At 46.0% G+C, this 14,973-nt stretch overlaps 1 protein-coding gene across 1 annotated transcript in view; it reads right to left on the bottom strand.

Annotated features, from left to right (window-relative positions):
- The window catches only part of RANBP17 (RAN binding protein 17), a 306,660-nt gene extending 294,183 nt beyond the window's left edge, over nt 1-12,477 (bottom strand). The window contains exons 1-4 of the mRNA XM_015413703.1: nt 12,400-12,477; nt 11,439-11,588; nt 5,243-5,333; nt 2,259-2,425 (exon numbers count right to left, since the gene is read on the bottom strand). Coding sequence (XP_015269189.1) covers nt 2,259-2,425; nt 5,243-5,333; nt 11,439-11,588; nt 12,400-12,477 — 486 coding nt within the window. The remainder of the gene's footprint in view (nt 1-2,258; nt 2,426-5,242; nt 5,334-11,438; nt 11,589-12,399) is intronic.
- Between the last annotated feature and the right edge of the window lie 2,496 nt (nt 12,478-14,973).

Raw genomic sequence — 14,973 nt, forward strand, 5'->3', positions numbered from 1 at the left:
ATGACATTATACCTGCTGAGTCCCCCCCGCCCAATGCTGCCCTCTACAGAATCCACCCCCCAAACCTCCAGGTATTTCCCTCCTTAGAGCTGGCAACCCTACATTCCCCTCAGTGCCTGTTGGTAGGCAACTAAGCTTGGTCCTGTCACCTACTTTGGCCTTTGGGAGAAAACACATTGGGGCCAGTCCTGATAGGGTTGCCAACTCCAGATGGGAAATTCCTGGAGATTTGAGGGATGGAGCCTGAAGAGGGTGAGGTTTGAGGAGGGGTGGGACCTCAGACAGGTACACTGCCATAGACTCCACCCTCCAATCCAGTCAGTCCCACATAGGGAACCATTGTTACCAATCTCCAGGTGAGGGCTGGAGAGCACTCAGAATTACAACTGCTCTGCAGAAGGGAGGGCAGAAGTCAGCTGAAGTCAAAGGGGCAGATAATGGTAGGTTGATGGTTAGCTGGGAAGGAGATGGGGTTGCCAACTACATGCTGACAAATTCCTGGGGATTTGAGGGGTGGAGCCTGGAGAGGGTGGGGTTTGCAGAGGGGTGGGACCTCAGACAGGTAGAATGCCATAGACTACACCCTCCAAACCAGCCACTTTGTCCTGGGTAACAATTGCTGCCAATCTCCAGGTGAGGGCTACAGATCACTCACAATTACAACTGCTCTTCAGGTAGCAGAGATCAGTTCCTCTGGAGAAAACAGTGGACTCTGTCATTATACCCTGCTGAGGTCACCACAGCAAATTGACACTGTTTGCCCAAAGCCAGAGCACTGCCCCAGAGCCTCTTTCTAGATCCCGTTGTATTGCTTTCACAACGGGCTTTACTGCTAGTAGCATTATATCCCGTTATACCCCACTGAAGTCCCTCCCATCCCCAAACCTGGCCCTCCTCAGGCTCCACCCCTAAAATCTCCAGGTATTTCCGAACCCAGAGTTGGCAACAATATGCAAACCTCTGCTATGAGAATCACAAGGCAAAAACCCTAGTATTGACATAAATGGAGAAACACGAGCATGAGCTTTGTGTGTAAATCAGACCACAGTAAGACACATTTTATTTTTAAATCAGAGCTGCATAACACTGTTTCTGACTGGCCATGAAGAACTCTGTTTCACTGGCTGAAGAGCCACACCTTGAAAGAGAACGGCAGCTTAGCATATTTGAGCCTGATCAACTTTCCAGTCTATGATCTGCTGTAATTAATTTCTGGGAAAAACCACAATATGTTGTCGAAGGCTTTCACGGCTGGAGTTCATTAGTTGTTGTAGATTTTCTGTCCTGTATGGCCGTGGTCTTGGCACTGTAGTACCTGATGTTTGGCCAGCAGCTGTGACTGGCATCCTCAGAGGTATAACACAGAAAGATGGAGTGACTCTCTATGTCAGTGTGATAAGAAAAATGGTAGGCAGGTAATTTATATCTACTCATGAAAGCTGGGTAGGGCTGAGTCATTATCCTGTAGGATTTCCCCAGGCTGTGACATACTAATGGAGGAGCTTTCCTGAGGAGGTTCTTTTGCATATGGATTGGCTGTTGAAATTCCAATCTTATCTGTAGTGTTGTTGTAAGACATAGAGCATTTTGTGTTTTTCAGGACAGGAAACCATGCCCTATTTATTTTTAAACTCTCTTCTTTCCTGTTGAAATTGTGTTTATGTTTATGAATTTCAATGGCTTCCCTGTGTAATCTGACATGGTAATTGGATGTGTTGTCCAGCATTTCAGTGTCTTGGAATAAGATAGTGTGTCCTGAGTTCGGCTACGTTCAGCCACTGCTGATTTTTCAGACTTGGCCAGCTTGGCCAAGTACACACAAGGCAAGATAAAAGACTTGAGGCAAAAAAATCTTCAGGCCCATTTCCCAACAGCCTCTTCTGGCACCACATTCCAACAGCCCCATATTGCTCCTTGTCGATATAATATTGCATGCAATATTGCATCTACTTCATGTCAATGTATTGCATGTAATAAGACCATACATATTTTTAATCCAGTTGCACTTCATTTCCTAGGTCATGATTTTCACATTTATTGACAAAGATGTCATATCTAATCTCAGCTTTAAAGATCGGTGTACAACCAGTTCTTGTATGAATTGCAAAAACTCCTAAATTACATAATTTGCAGGACACTGAACTGTTTTACCCCATTCTACATCCCTTTAGGATCTCATATACAGCAGTCAGTGGACACCATTGTGCCATTTAATTTCAGCATGTGTTTAAACGGAAGCTGCTGTCCATTTCTCTTACCTGTAGAAACTTTTTAACATCAGTGATAATGTCTCTAAAGATGAGCTGGTCTTTCTGAACATCAAACCAACCCAACTTTGTGATCTTGGCAATTACTTGCACAAGAGCTTGGATCACAAAAAGGGCCAGCTTCGGTCGTGATGCTACATAGTTCAGTATGTAGTTTCCTGTACAAAAATACCAAACATTAATTCAAAATTATTTCATGATAAATTTCTGCTCTATGCTGCCCTCGCAGAAGACATGTCCTAAGCCTCAAGCTCTCCAAAATGTGTAATAACGCTTCATTACTGATTTGTTACAAATGCTAATACAGATTTTTCAGTGGTTTTATAAATGAGATGGAACCAATTCATACAAGGCGTTTCGTACTCTAGCAAAATGGCCAATACATGTACCACCTCAGTTACGAAAGAACATGCATATTAAAATATTTTGATCTGTGCATATAATATTCTGATACCCTTTACCTGAATACCAAATATCTCATAAGAAGCAACACAGACACTCATTTTGTTACCTTCTCATACACCAAATCAAAATGATGCCTGCTGTGATGGCCATTTCCAGCTAATTTAAGCCTGAGCAAAGGGAGAGGAATGCTTGTTAGCATATCTGACAGCTAATAATATCTGGGTTCTTGGCCATCTGATTACGGCTTGCCCAGGATGTTTGTTGTTGTTCAGTCGCACAGTCGAGTCCGACTCTTCACGCCCCCATGGACCAGATCCCGCCAGGCCTTCCTGTCTTCCGCCGTCCTCTGAAGTTGGCTCAATTTCATGTTCGTTCCATCTATAACACTGTCTAACCATCTCATCCTTTGCTGTCCCCATCTTCTTTGACCTTCAATCTTTCCCAGCATCAGGGTCTTCTCCAGTGAGTGCTCCCTTCTCATTTGGTGGCCAAAGTATTTGAGCTTCAGTTTCATTATCTGGCCTTCCAGGGAACAGTCAGGGTTGATTTCTTTTAGGATTGACTGATTTGATCTTCTTGCAGTCCAAGGGACTCTCAAGAGTCTTCTCCAGCACCATAGTTCAAAAGAATCTATTCTTCAGCGCTCGGCCTTCCTTATAGTCCAACTCTTGCAGCCATGCATGACTACTGGGAATACCATTGCTTTGACCATGCGGACTTTTGTTGGCAGGGTGACCCTCGTTGAAACGTGATTTAAGTTTATTGTGGGTTTTTTCTATTTATCTATTTGGTTTTTTTATTTATACTATACTTTTGTAAGCTGCTCTGGATCTCTGGGGAGAAAAGCAGTGTTAAAGAAAGCACCTAAATAAATACATTTGACAAAACATATCTGTTTGTCCCAGACTACAGTTCTAAACGTAACTACTCTGGACTGAATTTTATTGAATACAGTGGGATTTCATTCCAAATAATTGCACATAGGATGACAGAGCCTAGTTTTTCAGATGGAATAAGACCTTATATGTAGAGGGTATAAAAAACTGTCTCAAGAGAAACTTGAAACTCCCTCACCTATTACAGGTGTTCACTAGCTTAATAAAACTAGTGAATAATCATTTTATTTTTCTTAATTAGATCTTTGATTTTATATCATTACATTTCACCCTGTCCTTCCTGCATTCCAAGGCCCCTTTGACCCTGATATTTTCTTTTCATACCCCCTACATAAAATGACAGCACACTGAGAATCCATTCACTGCATTTAGGCTGCGATCACATGCTTCTTTAGATCCGACATAGGCGCGAATGCCTGACGGATCTAAAGGGAGCAATCAGACAGCAACATCTGGCAAGCATCCTGCAGTCATTCAGCAACCCGTGCTGCTCCACCACGGAAGCGGAGTTAAAAGACACCGGGGAAAGTCCAGTGTTATCTGGATAAGGCAGGCCACGGGCGGACTTTCCCCTGTCTGATCGCTCAAGCACGCTCTCATGCGGTCGGGATGGTCTGATCAGGCCACCACGACTCCGTGCTATGTTTCTCCCCCCCCCCTTTCGCAGTATGCGCATCATCACGTACTCCATAGGGGGCGCTCAGTGTGGAGGTGCGATTCTTCGATAGCTCGTTTATGCGCAAGGGAAACAAATAGCAAAAAAAAAACCACGACTCACCCACAGTCGTGTCTGATTACACAGTGACGGGCTGCGCCCGCAGCTTCAAAGGGCTGTGTGATCTCACAACTGTGTGTCAAATTCCTCCGGAGGAATTTCTTCACCCAAAGAGTGATTCACACATGGAATTCACTGCCACAGGAGGTGGTGGCGGCTACAAGCATGGACGGCTCCAAAAGGGAATTAGATAGGCATATGGAGCAGAGGTCCATCAGTGGCTATTAGCCACAAGGTATAGATAGGGGCTCTGGGGGCAAGGGATGCTCTGTCTTCTTGGTGCTTGGGGGGGCCAACAGTGGGAGGGCTACTAATGTCCTGCCCCCACTGGTGGACCTCCTGATGGCACCTGGTATTTTTGGCCACTGTGTGACAGAGTGTTGGACTAGATGGGCCTTTGGCCTGATCCAACATTGGCGTCTCTTATGTTCTTATGTTCTTAAATAGCCTCTCTTCCCCTGCACTTCAACTGGCGCATGTGACTGCAGCCTTAAAGAAGTGGGACCTAGTTCACAAACCCTTATGCTGGAATAAAATTTTGTTAATCTTTAAATGTCACTCCTCTTTATCTTTTCTGCAACAGGCTAACACAGCTGCCTCCAGATCATTGTGCCTAAGCTCCTTCACAGTTTTCTTAAGCCTTCTCCTGTCAGCTGCTGGCCTTTATGGTCCATAAAAAACAACAACAAAGGGCACACATTCCAGGTCACAGCTTAATCTAACCGTTCAAGCAATCAGAAACCTTAGAAGTCTACTATGACAAAGTTATGGATGATGCTTCATCACAAATCATTCTCTGACAAACTATTTTGGAAACAGATACAAGTAATCTAAGACATGAGAGTCTGGATGATCAGTTATTTGCGATTTGTTTATTAGAGGGAATAAGCAATACTTACTGATGTCCATCCTTTGCTGAACAGGCAAAGGGGGTGTTTTGCATACAAGCTTGGAGAGGCATGTTGCTGCTAAAAGTTGAGCATAAGACGTCTAGGGAAAAATACACAATCATTACTATTTAGTAAATGCATATTCCTCCTTACTATCGTGACTAGCTTTCTTTCCTCATAGGTTATCTGCCCCATGGTCAATGTGTTTGGAAAGACTGGTTTTTTTCCTCCATCCCCACAGTATTGTGGTACATCTCAGCAGCTCATGGGGTTTTCCTGGTTTCTTGATGATTTTTCTCAAAACTGCTTTGCTCCAAAGCTTTAGGAAAGATTGCAATAAAGCCTAGATGGCTGCTGTGTGGGTAGGACAATTCAAATTTTCCTGCTAAAAACTGACATGGCAGCCATTTTCCCTAACTCTGTCCCTGAGACAGTCACGTCCTCCTCAGGGGTGAGGCTTTAAAAAAAAAACAAACAGCATTAGAATGTTATATCGATATGACATTATGCCAGTATCCATATCTGGTTCCTCGGATTCTCAACTTTCATTTTTTTAAAAAGTAAGTCAACAGTCTCTTCTCTTGCAGAGATATAAGAGGAAAGGCATCTGTCTGCAATGGGAGGGGCTAGAGATTATGCTTCTTTAAATGAAAACTGGGAATTCAGAGAACCTGCTATGCATCTTGGTTTAACTTTATGTCAATATAACAGTAAATGTCTGACATCTTAAGGTGCTGAGGGATTGGGGTTTTTTTATTATTTGGGGGGGGTTGTGAGTGTGAGTGCGTGTATGCCTGGAAGTCATGGTTGACATCCAGTGGGGCTTGGACATTTCAGAGAGGTGGCTTACGGTTGCCTGCCTCTGCGTCCCGGCCCTGGTATTCCTTGGGCGGTCTCCCTTCCGAGCACTTGCCAGCAATGCTCCCTCTAAGCTGTGGAGTCTTGTGAGCAAAAATTCTTTTTTGTGAGCTACCGGCATTAAAGTTGTGAGCAAGCGATTTGGGTGCTGCATAAATCAGTTTGCTCTGGAACCATCCTTCCTGAGCTAAGACAAGAATGTGTGAGGAGGAGGCAAAAAAACTGTGAGCTAGCTCACACTCACTCAGCTTAGAGGGAACACTGCGTTGCCAGGGTCGGCCCTGCTTAGCTCCCAAGATCTGATGAGCTCAGGCTTGCCTGGGCTCTCCAGGTCGGGGCAAGGTGCTGAGGGACTGTCAACAAGAAACTGCAGGGAAACCTGCCATGTGGAAGCCCTGCTGCTGCTGCTGCGCTTTATTAGCAGCCACACCTGCAATGACGAAACCATGCAAGCCTGCCCCCATGGGGAAACTACCTGGTAACCAAGGCAGCTGACACAACCAAATTACCACAGCAAACAAGCAAATACCAGAATTTAATATAAACATGTTTTTTTCATACATCACCTAAAAGAACAATCTAAAACAGCAGTCAACAGCTACACAACAACCAGGGGTCATTTCCTGCAGGAGCGCATAGGAGAGGAGCTCCGGCAGTAAAGAGCCCACGGGGTGGGCACATGCAACAAGCCCCACCCCCTGCTCCCAGCAGCCCTCAGTCAGAGCAAGAAGCAGCCAGGCAAGCTGCAGAGCCCCCCTCCCCAGCCCCCCCAGTCCAAAACAGTCCAGTGGCACCTTTAAGACCAAGTTTTATTCAGGTACAAGCTCTCCCTCCTCTACCAGGATGGATCTGCACATCCCCCCCCCCAATAGCTAGCAATCCAAAACAGTCCGGTGGAGCCTGAGCGGTGGGTGTTGCCTTCTAACACACTTCCAGTGATGTCAGGGGGTGTGGCATATGCAAATAAGTTATGCTAATGAGCTCCTGCACCTCTTTTTCTACTAAATGACCCCCGACAACAACGACAACAGAGAGCCAGTGTGGTGAAGTGGTTAAAGACTAAGAACCAGAAGACCCAGACTTGAATCCTCACGGATTCATGGAAACTCACTGGGTGACCTTGGGCCAGTCATACACTTTTAGCCTAATCGACCTCACAGGGCTATTGTGAGGATAAAACGGATGAGAGGAGACCGATGGAAGGGGCTTTCGGCCCCTGAGGAGAAAAGCGGGATATAAATATCTAATCAAATCATCTCTAAATAAAGAAAATAATAAACAAGAAACGGCAGTAAAAGACTTCTTCTGAGCCAATAAAACAACCATTACAAATATTATTAACTCAGTGCCCTTTGCCTGCTGCATTTGACGTTTTTAAAGACAGGACAGCATTCAAAAACATTATTTGCTACCTGAAGCAGTGCAGTCTATTCCACCAGCCCAGTGCTACAAATGTAGACAGGGCCTTACACCCAGCCGAAGCACCAAAGTCAAAGGCAGTAATCACGGTTTCTATAAAACAGTCTGGGCCGTTAGGTATCACCCAATCACACAGTCTTTGTAACAAGAACAGGCTTTCCTGTTATCTGTATTGATCCGGATTCATACATTTTGAGGGAAGATCCAGCCGAATCTTGAGATTTACAGAGCAGGGACATAAAATGCTCAGGCTGAGAGCGATGCTCCCTCTAAGCTGTGGAGTCTTGTGAGCAAAAATTCTACTTTGTGAGCTGCTGGCATTAAAGCTGTGAGCGAGCGATTTGGCTGCTGCATCTATCAGTTTGCTCTGGAGCCATCCTTCCCGAGCCAAGACAAAACTGCGTGAGCCAAAGGCTAAAAAACTGCGAGCTAGCCTCACACTAACTTAGCTTAGAGGGAACACTGGCTGAGAGTCAACAGCTATCCCTGCCAGCATAGCGAGATGTCACACAGACTAGCTGTGATGCTATTGCCAGCGGCGCAGTGCTCGTGTCACAGTACTGCGGCTGCACTTGGGGAAAAAACTGAAGATTAAAATGCTTAAGGGCTGGCTCTTGCCTTGGCGGAGTCACAAATTCCGTTATTTTACGTTCTTGCGTCGCTCCTGGCCTCACACAAAAGCGCAGAGGAGCAGCCACAGATGGCTGCGAGAGCCAGAGGGTGCCCACTGGCCCTCTTCCGTCCTTCCTACGGCTCCCTTCTGAAACACCAGCTACACGGGAGGGAACGCGGAGGATAAAGGTCAACAGAACTATGACTGCCATCTTTCACCACTGCCATCGAGCACGGCCCACACTGGGAAACGGGAAATCACCCTCAGTATCTCTAGCCTGCCGCAGGCCCTTAAAAGAAGCCTCACGATGCCGCCGGCTAGTACACAGTCTGGCTATGCATAAGGAACAGATAACGCAGATTAATTCCTAGGGACATAGGACTCTAATCTCACTACATATGCTGATTTTCTGACCCGAAGCATTTCTCGTGTGCTCCGGTCCAGCCAATGGCTTTCTGCATTGCACCTCTGCATCCTGACTCCTTTCTCTGCCGCTACCCTCCCACCTTCTGACTGGGATACAGAGACTCGGGAATCTCCATTCCTACTTGTACCTAATGAAGGGAGCTGACTCTCAAAAGCTTGCACCCCCCCAAAAAAATCTTGTTGACCCCTAAGGTGGCTGGTGGACTCAAATCTAGCTAATTCTAGCTTCCTGATTCTAAAAATCATGGAGTGGGGGAAGGGAAGATAGGAAAATCCCCCTCTCCCTCTACAAGGCACCAAAAGCCAAGGCCACGGGAAGGGAGGCCTTCCACCCCCTCCACCCCCAAGAGCAGCTCTATAGGGAAAACTCACTTCAACGACTGCAAAATTCTACACCTTGGTGCCTTCCATGGAGATAGATCAAGACGGGTAGCCGTGTTAGTCTTTTTGCAGCAAACTGGTGAGAGATGCAGTAAAACCAGTATGTTGGCTGCTCAGAGACACAATTTCCAATGGAACTGTCCTCACCAACTCATTTTAACCCGCTTTAGAATGAGCTCTGAATTATGTCCATTTCTGGTCTTTACAGCTCTCTGGGCAAGGGGCTGGCTGTTTACTCAGGGGGAAACTCCTCCGGTGGGCCACTGCCGTAGAGGACCATTAGTGACCAGAAGCAAGCAGACCGAAGCCCCAGCCACTCTGCCTGAGTCTTAGGGGCCACTTGGCTCAGACTCCTCACCAGCAATGGCAGTCGCCTCCTCCTGAAGTTTCCGGTTTGGTTTTGGGGGTTTTTTTGGGGGGGAGGGTGATGCAGCTAATGCCCGTCAGCTCCAGCAGGGCTTGTAGCATAGCAAGGGCTGCTCAGATGGCTAAAAGGCCCTTTTCACTTCCCCGTCTGCTCCTATCTCTGGTCCTGGTCCTTTGTGATGACGTAACTGCCAAGGACCAGTGACCAGAGCTTTCGCCCCTACTGCAGCCTCTCTGCTACACAGGTGCAGCCCTCGCCCCTCCCACTTTCAAATAAACGTACTAGAAATGGAGGAGAGGTCCAGAAGACCCGATTTGCACCATGGAGGCAACAAACTTCACAAGCCCCATAGATGTCAGAGGAGGAGGGGTAGAGTTTATACCCCACTCTTCACTACTTAAAGGAGTCTCGGAGTGACTTATAATTGCCTTCCCTTCCTCTCCCCACAACAGACACCCTGTGAGGTAGGTGGGGCTAAGAGAACTCTGAGAGAACTGCTCTTGAGAGAACAGCTCTGAGAGAACAGTGACTGACCCAGGGTCACCCAGCTGGCTTCATATGGAGAAGTGGGGAATCAAACCCGGTTCTCCGGATTAGAGTCCTCTGCTCTTAACCTCTACACCAAGCTGGCTCGAATGCTAAGCTACAAGGCACAGAAGCCTCTGACCATGACAAGACCAGTGCAGGCCTGTTCCAAATATTAGTGCCTCCATTTTGGACATTCAGTTAGTTAAGTAAAGGGTTTGAAACGGGCTCAGATTCACCCAACTAAAGGAATCCCGCTAAACATCTGGATATCTTTGGATTCTGATCCCATCTTATCCAGTTCAGACGATAAACGAAGCATGTTGGGGGGAGAAGGTGTTTTCTGTTATCTCCAGAAGACAGCTTCATGGGGCTCTTCCCTGTCCACAGGCAACGAAAGATGACTTATTTGAATTCATAGATTTAAATTTGCTAGATTATAGTACTGGACTCAGCTCAGAACGTTTCTACCATTTTACCCAAAAGAACTTGTATTTCATCCCTCTACACCAAACTGTATCCTGTCAACAGGAAGCCAACTAAACAGCTCTCAGTACCCATTAATACACCAAGCACATTCTTCTCAAGTATTAACGACTGGGTTCACTTTTACCTTGATAGGTTGATATCTCACAAGCATCATTCAAAATCTAGACCCAAAGGAATGAAACGGATCAGAAAGCTGCTTTGCCAAAGCAACAGAGACTGTGGACTATAGTACTGTGTGTATAGTTCGTACCATCTGTTGCTGTAAGTATGATCTTACTATGTAACTTCTGCATCCCTTAATGGGTCACGTTCAGGGCTCTTTTTGTAGAAAAAGCCCAGCAGGAACTCATTAGCATAATAGGCCACACCCAACAGCAAAACTCATTAGCCTATTAGGCCACACCCTGACAGCACCGATCATTAGCACATTAGGCCACACCCCCATGTTACCAAAAGTGTGGTCATCCAGCCACACCCACCTTTCCCTTCTTATTCTGTTTACCTTGTTTGTTGTCCAAACCCAGGGCCTCCTTTGCATGTTAGGCCACACCCCCCTAATGTAGCCAATCCTAATGAGTTTCTGCTGTTGGGTGTGGCCTATTATGCTAATGAGTTCCTGCTGGGCGTGGCCAACTCAGGAGCCAGCCGGAACTCCGTTCCTGTGCGTTTCTGCCCAAAAATAGCCCTGGTCACGTTAATGCTTATGCTTTGTTTCAGCTCTTTTTTCGGATTTCAGCAATCCAAATTTTTTTTGCTTTACATTGTTGATCGGATGCCCCACACTGTTGATTGTACTGATTCACACTATGTAGTCTACCTCCAGTCTCGGTGAGGAAGGCGGACTATAACTGATATAAATAAATAAATATACTGAGTAGAAAGAAAAAGCAGCTCCTCTTCTGGTGATGCACCACTTGACTTTTGGGCATCTTTATTCCAACCTAAGGAAATGCTCTGTCCCACACAACTTTTAAACCTAACCACAAAACTTTTAAACCTAACACTGCTGCTTATGAAAAGACAAAGAATGTACTAACATAGCGACAGACCTGAGCTTCTGACATGTGGGCTTTCGCTAACGAGCATAAAGGGCTAGGTATTCTAGCATAAAGTTTTCAAGCACTCACCGTTCCTTGTTCCAGTAACAGCTGACACCGGCTGAGACATTCAGGACTGTTAATCAGCTCCAGGAGCACCTTCTCGGCTTGTATTCGCTGAGCTAAGTCAGTCCCCTCGTAAAGCTGTTTGCAAAGAACTTCTAGCTCTGCCAAACTCTGCTGAAGGGGGAGAAAATATCTGACATTAACATCAATGTATGCTCCCCATCGATATTCCTACATTGCTTGAAGTTTCCCACAAAGATAAACAGTAACCTGGTAAGTCAAGGCATACTTGAAGGTAACATGAACAAAATGTCGGGACCAATGCTCCCTCTGAGCTGCGGAGTCTTGTAAGCAAAAATTCTACTTTGTACTGGCATTAAAGCTGTGAGCGAGTCATTTGGCTACTGCATAAGTTAGTTTGCTCTGGAGCCATCCTTCCTGAGTGAAGACAAAAATGTGTGAGCTAGAGGCTAAAAAACTGAGCTATCTCACAGTAACTCAACTTAGAGGGAACACCGGTTAGAACATTGGTCCATCCAGCTCAGCACTATCTTCTCTGAGTGGCCCTTGTTCACCAGGAATTCAGGGGAGAGACAGTGTTTCTTCAGCACCTGTTACCTGAGTTCCTTTAACTGTAGGTGACAGGGATTGAACCCAAGGCCTCCTGGACGCAAAGCTAATGCTCTATATCTTACAAGTAACAGAGTGTAAAACTCTTGCGCATTTATTTATTTCATTTATACCCTCCCTTTCTTGCCCCATGGGGACCCAAAGCAGCTTATGTTGTTCCCCTCTCCTCCATGTTCTCCTCACAACAACGGTTTGCCAGGTCCCACCTTTCTGCTGGCAGGGGGGATTTAGGGCCTGTCCGGGAGCTTCTGCCACATGCGCAAAGCCCACGTGGTGCAATGACGTCACCCGGAAGTGATGACATCCTGACACCCTAGCTTTTGGGTAACATTCTAAAGTTTGACCCCAACTTTACCATAGAGTTTTGCCCAAAAACTAGAGCATCACCGCACGATGTCGGCGGCGCAATGACATCTTTTCTGGGTGACATCATTGTGCCACGTTTTGGGGCATTTGCGGGCAGGGTTTCCCCCCACTGGCCAGCTGGCTGGTGGTGGGAAAGGAGCCTGCAAAAGCGGGGGAACCCCTGCCCAGACCCTTGGGCTGGCAACCCTACAAGAACCCCGTAAGACAGGTTAGGCAGAGAGAGTGTGACTGGCCCAAGGTCACCCAACGAGATTTCTTGGCGGAGTGGAGATCTGAACCCGGGCCTCCCAGATTGTAGTCTGACACCACACTCAAAAAATGCGAGTGAATAGTACTAGCGACCAACACCAAAAACCAGACATTACAAGAACTTTTTCCAGGCTATTGCACGGTGATGGTCATTTCCAACGAAACGTTAATTCACAAATCACACCGGAAAAGCCCCCAAGCACTGAAGTGACACAAGCACAAGGAACAGAGGCCCTATTTCTATCGGCTGCGAAATGCAAGAGCCTGCTCCGGTGATTACATTTCCCTGACAACCAAAATCAGCAGTTGTTCTTTTTTTCCCCAGCACAACAAACAAGAAAGGAGGACAAAGTTAACAACGAGAATCAATATTTCCAATGTTATATTTGATCTCTGTCATTTACTTTACATTTGCCAAGAGAGGATGGAAATTAGGTTTTCACCTTGCCTCTTCCTTGAGAGCAGACTACAGGATAACCCTTGCCAGTCAGACAGCGACAAAACAGAGGTCACTGTCTGACCAAACACTGCATACTAGGGCTTGGTTTGTCTTTCTTCCCCCGACTCAGGTGCACACGACAACAAGGAGAAGAATGATGCTCATACACTGAGAAAACATGTGCTCACACAACAAAATTCATTCAGTTTCTATATCCTGTGAGTTCCTCTAGGCCCACTGAGACATTGAGGAAATCTGGTTACAACTCAATTGAAGAGAACCGTCTGCTGAGACTTTGCTGAATCCTTAGCTATTTCCCTTCTGGAAGGCAACAAATCCCTCCAAGAAAAGTTCACATGGCTACTCAACTTCACTTGCACTATTCCGAAAGCAGCGACCAAATGTAATAGCACACATTTCTACTACAGGTAGGTCAATCACATTTTCCCTAAATGTCTGAAACCCATTTGCATGCTCACAAGTGCACACAATTAGCCAACATCCCTGGGCATGTGTTCACTATATTTTGTGAATAATACAGCGGGTCCATAGCAGCCACCTGGAAACGCAACATGAAACATCCCTAAGAATAATGAATCTTGGATGAAAATTTATTAAACATTTTCCTATCCATACATGCAAAGTACTGTGCCCCATTTTCTCCTCCGGTCCCAAATACCACTACCACCTTCACCACAAACACGGTTTTAGTGCCTACTAGATAAACCTGGATTGCGCAGGCAGCAGAATGGCTGGATTGTACACTTCAGGATCCAAGCCACCAAGTATTTTTGAATGCTCCCTTATGTTTTAAAAAGACTCTAGAAGGTTTTTTCTTTTAAAAAAAAATCTAGGCACATCAAAAAGAAATGCTCTACTCCAGCCTATTCTCTAGAATGCTGCTAATTTTCTAGTCCTGGGGAATTTTTCATGTTGTTGTTGTTCAGTTGCACAGTCGAGTCGGACTCTTCGCGACCCCATGGACCACATCCCGCCAGGCCTTCCTGTCTTCCGCCGTCCTCTGAAGTTGGCTCAATTTCATGTTCGTTGCATCTATGACACTGTCTAACCATCTCATCCTTTGCCGTCCCCGTCTTCTTTGACCTTCAATCTTTCCCAGCATCAGGGTCTTCTCCAGTGAGTGCTCCCTTCTCATTTGGTGGCCAAAGTATTTGAGCTTCAGTTTCATTATCTGGCCTTCCAGGGAACAGTCAGGGTTGATTTCTTTTAGGATTGACTGATTTGTTCTTCTTGCAGTCCAAGGGACTCTCAAGAGTCTTCTCCAGCACCATAGTTCAAAAGAATCTATTCTTCGGCGCTCGGCCTTCCTTATGGTCCAACTCTCGCAGCCATACAGGACTACTGGGAATACCATCGCTTTGACCATGCGGACTTTTGTTGGCAGGGTGATGTCTCTACTTTTCATCATGCTGTTTAGGTTTGCCATCGCTTTCCTCCCAAGGAGCAGGCGTCTTTTAATTTCATGGCTGCTGTCACAGTCTGCAGTGATCTGGGATCCCAGGAACGTGAAGTCTGTCACTACTTCCACGACTTCCCCTTCTATTTGCCAAGGAGTGATGGGGCCGGATGCCATGATCTTAGTTTTTTGATGTTGAGCTTCAAGCCCACTTTTGCGCTCTCCTCTTTCACCCTGAGCAGGAAGCTCTTTAGGTCCTCTTCACTTTCTGCCTTTAGAGTGGTATCTATCGTCTGCATATCTAAGGTTGTTGATCTTTTTCCCAGCAATCTTAATTCCCACTTGTGATTCATCCAGGCCAGCATTTTGCATGATGTACTCTGCATATATATTAAATAAGCAAGGTGACAATATACATCCTTGTTGTACTCCTTTTCCTATGCTAAACCAATCAGTTG

This window comes from Gekko japonicus, unplaced genomic scaffold (genome assembly GCF_001447785.1).
Source record: "Gekko japonicus isolate JY-2015 unplaced genomic scaffold, Gekko_japonicus_V1.1 scaffold552, whole genome shotgun sequence".
NCBI lineage: Eukaryota > Metazoa > Chordata > Lepidosauria > Squamata > Gekkonidae > Gekko > Gekko japonicus.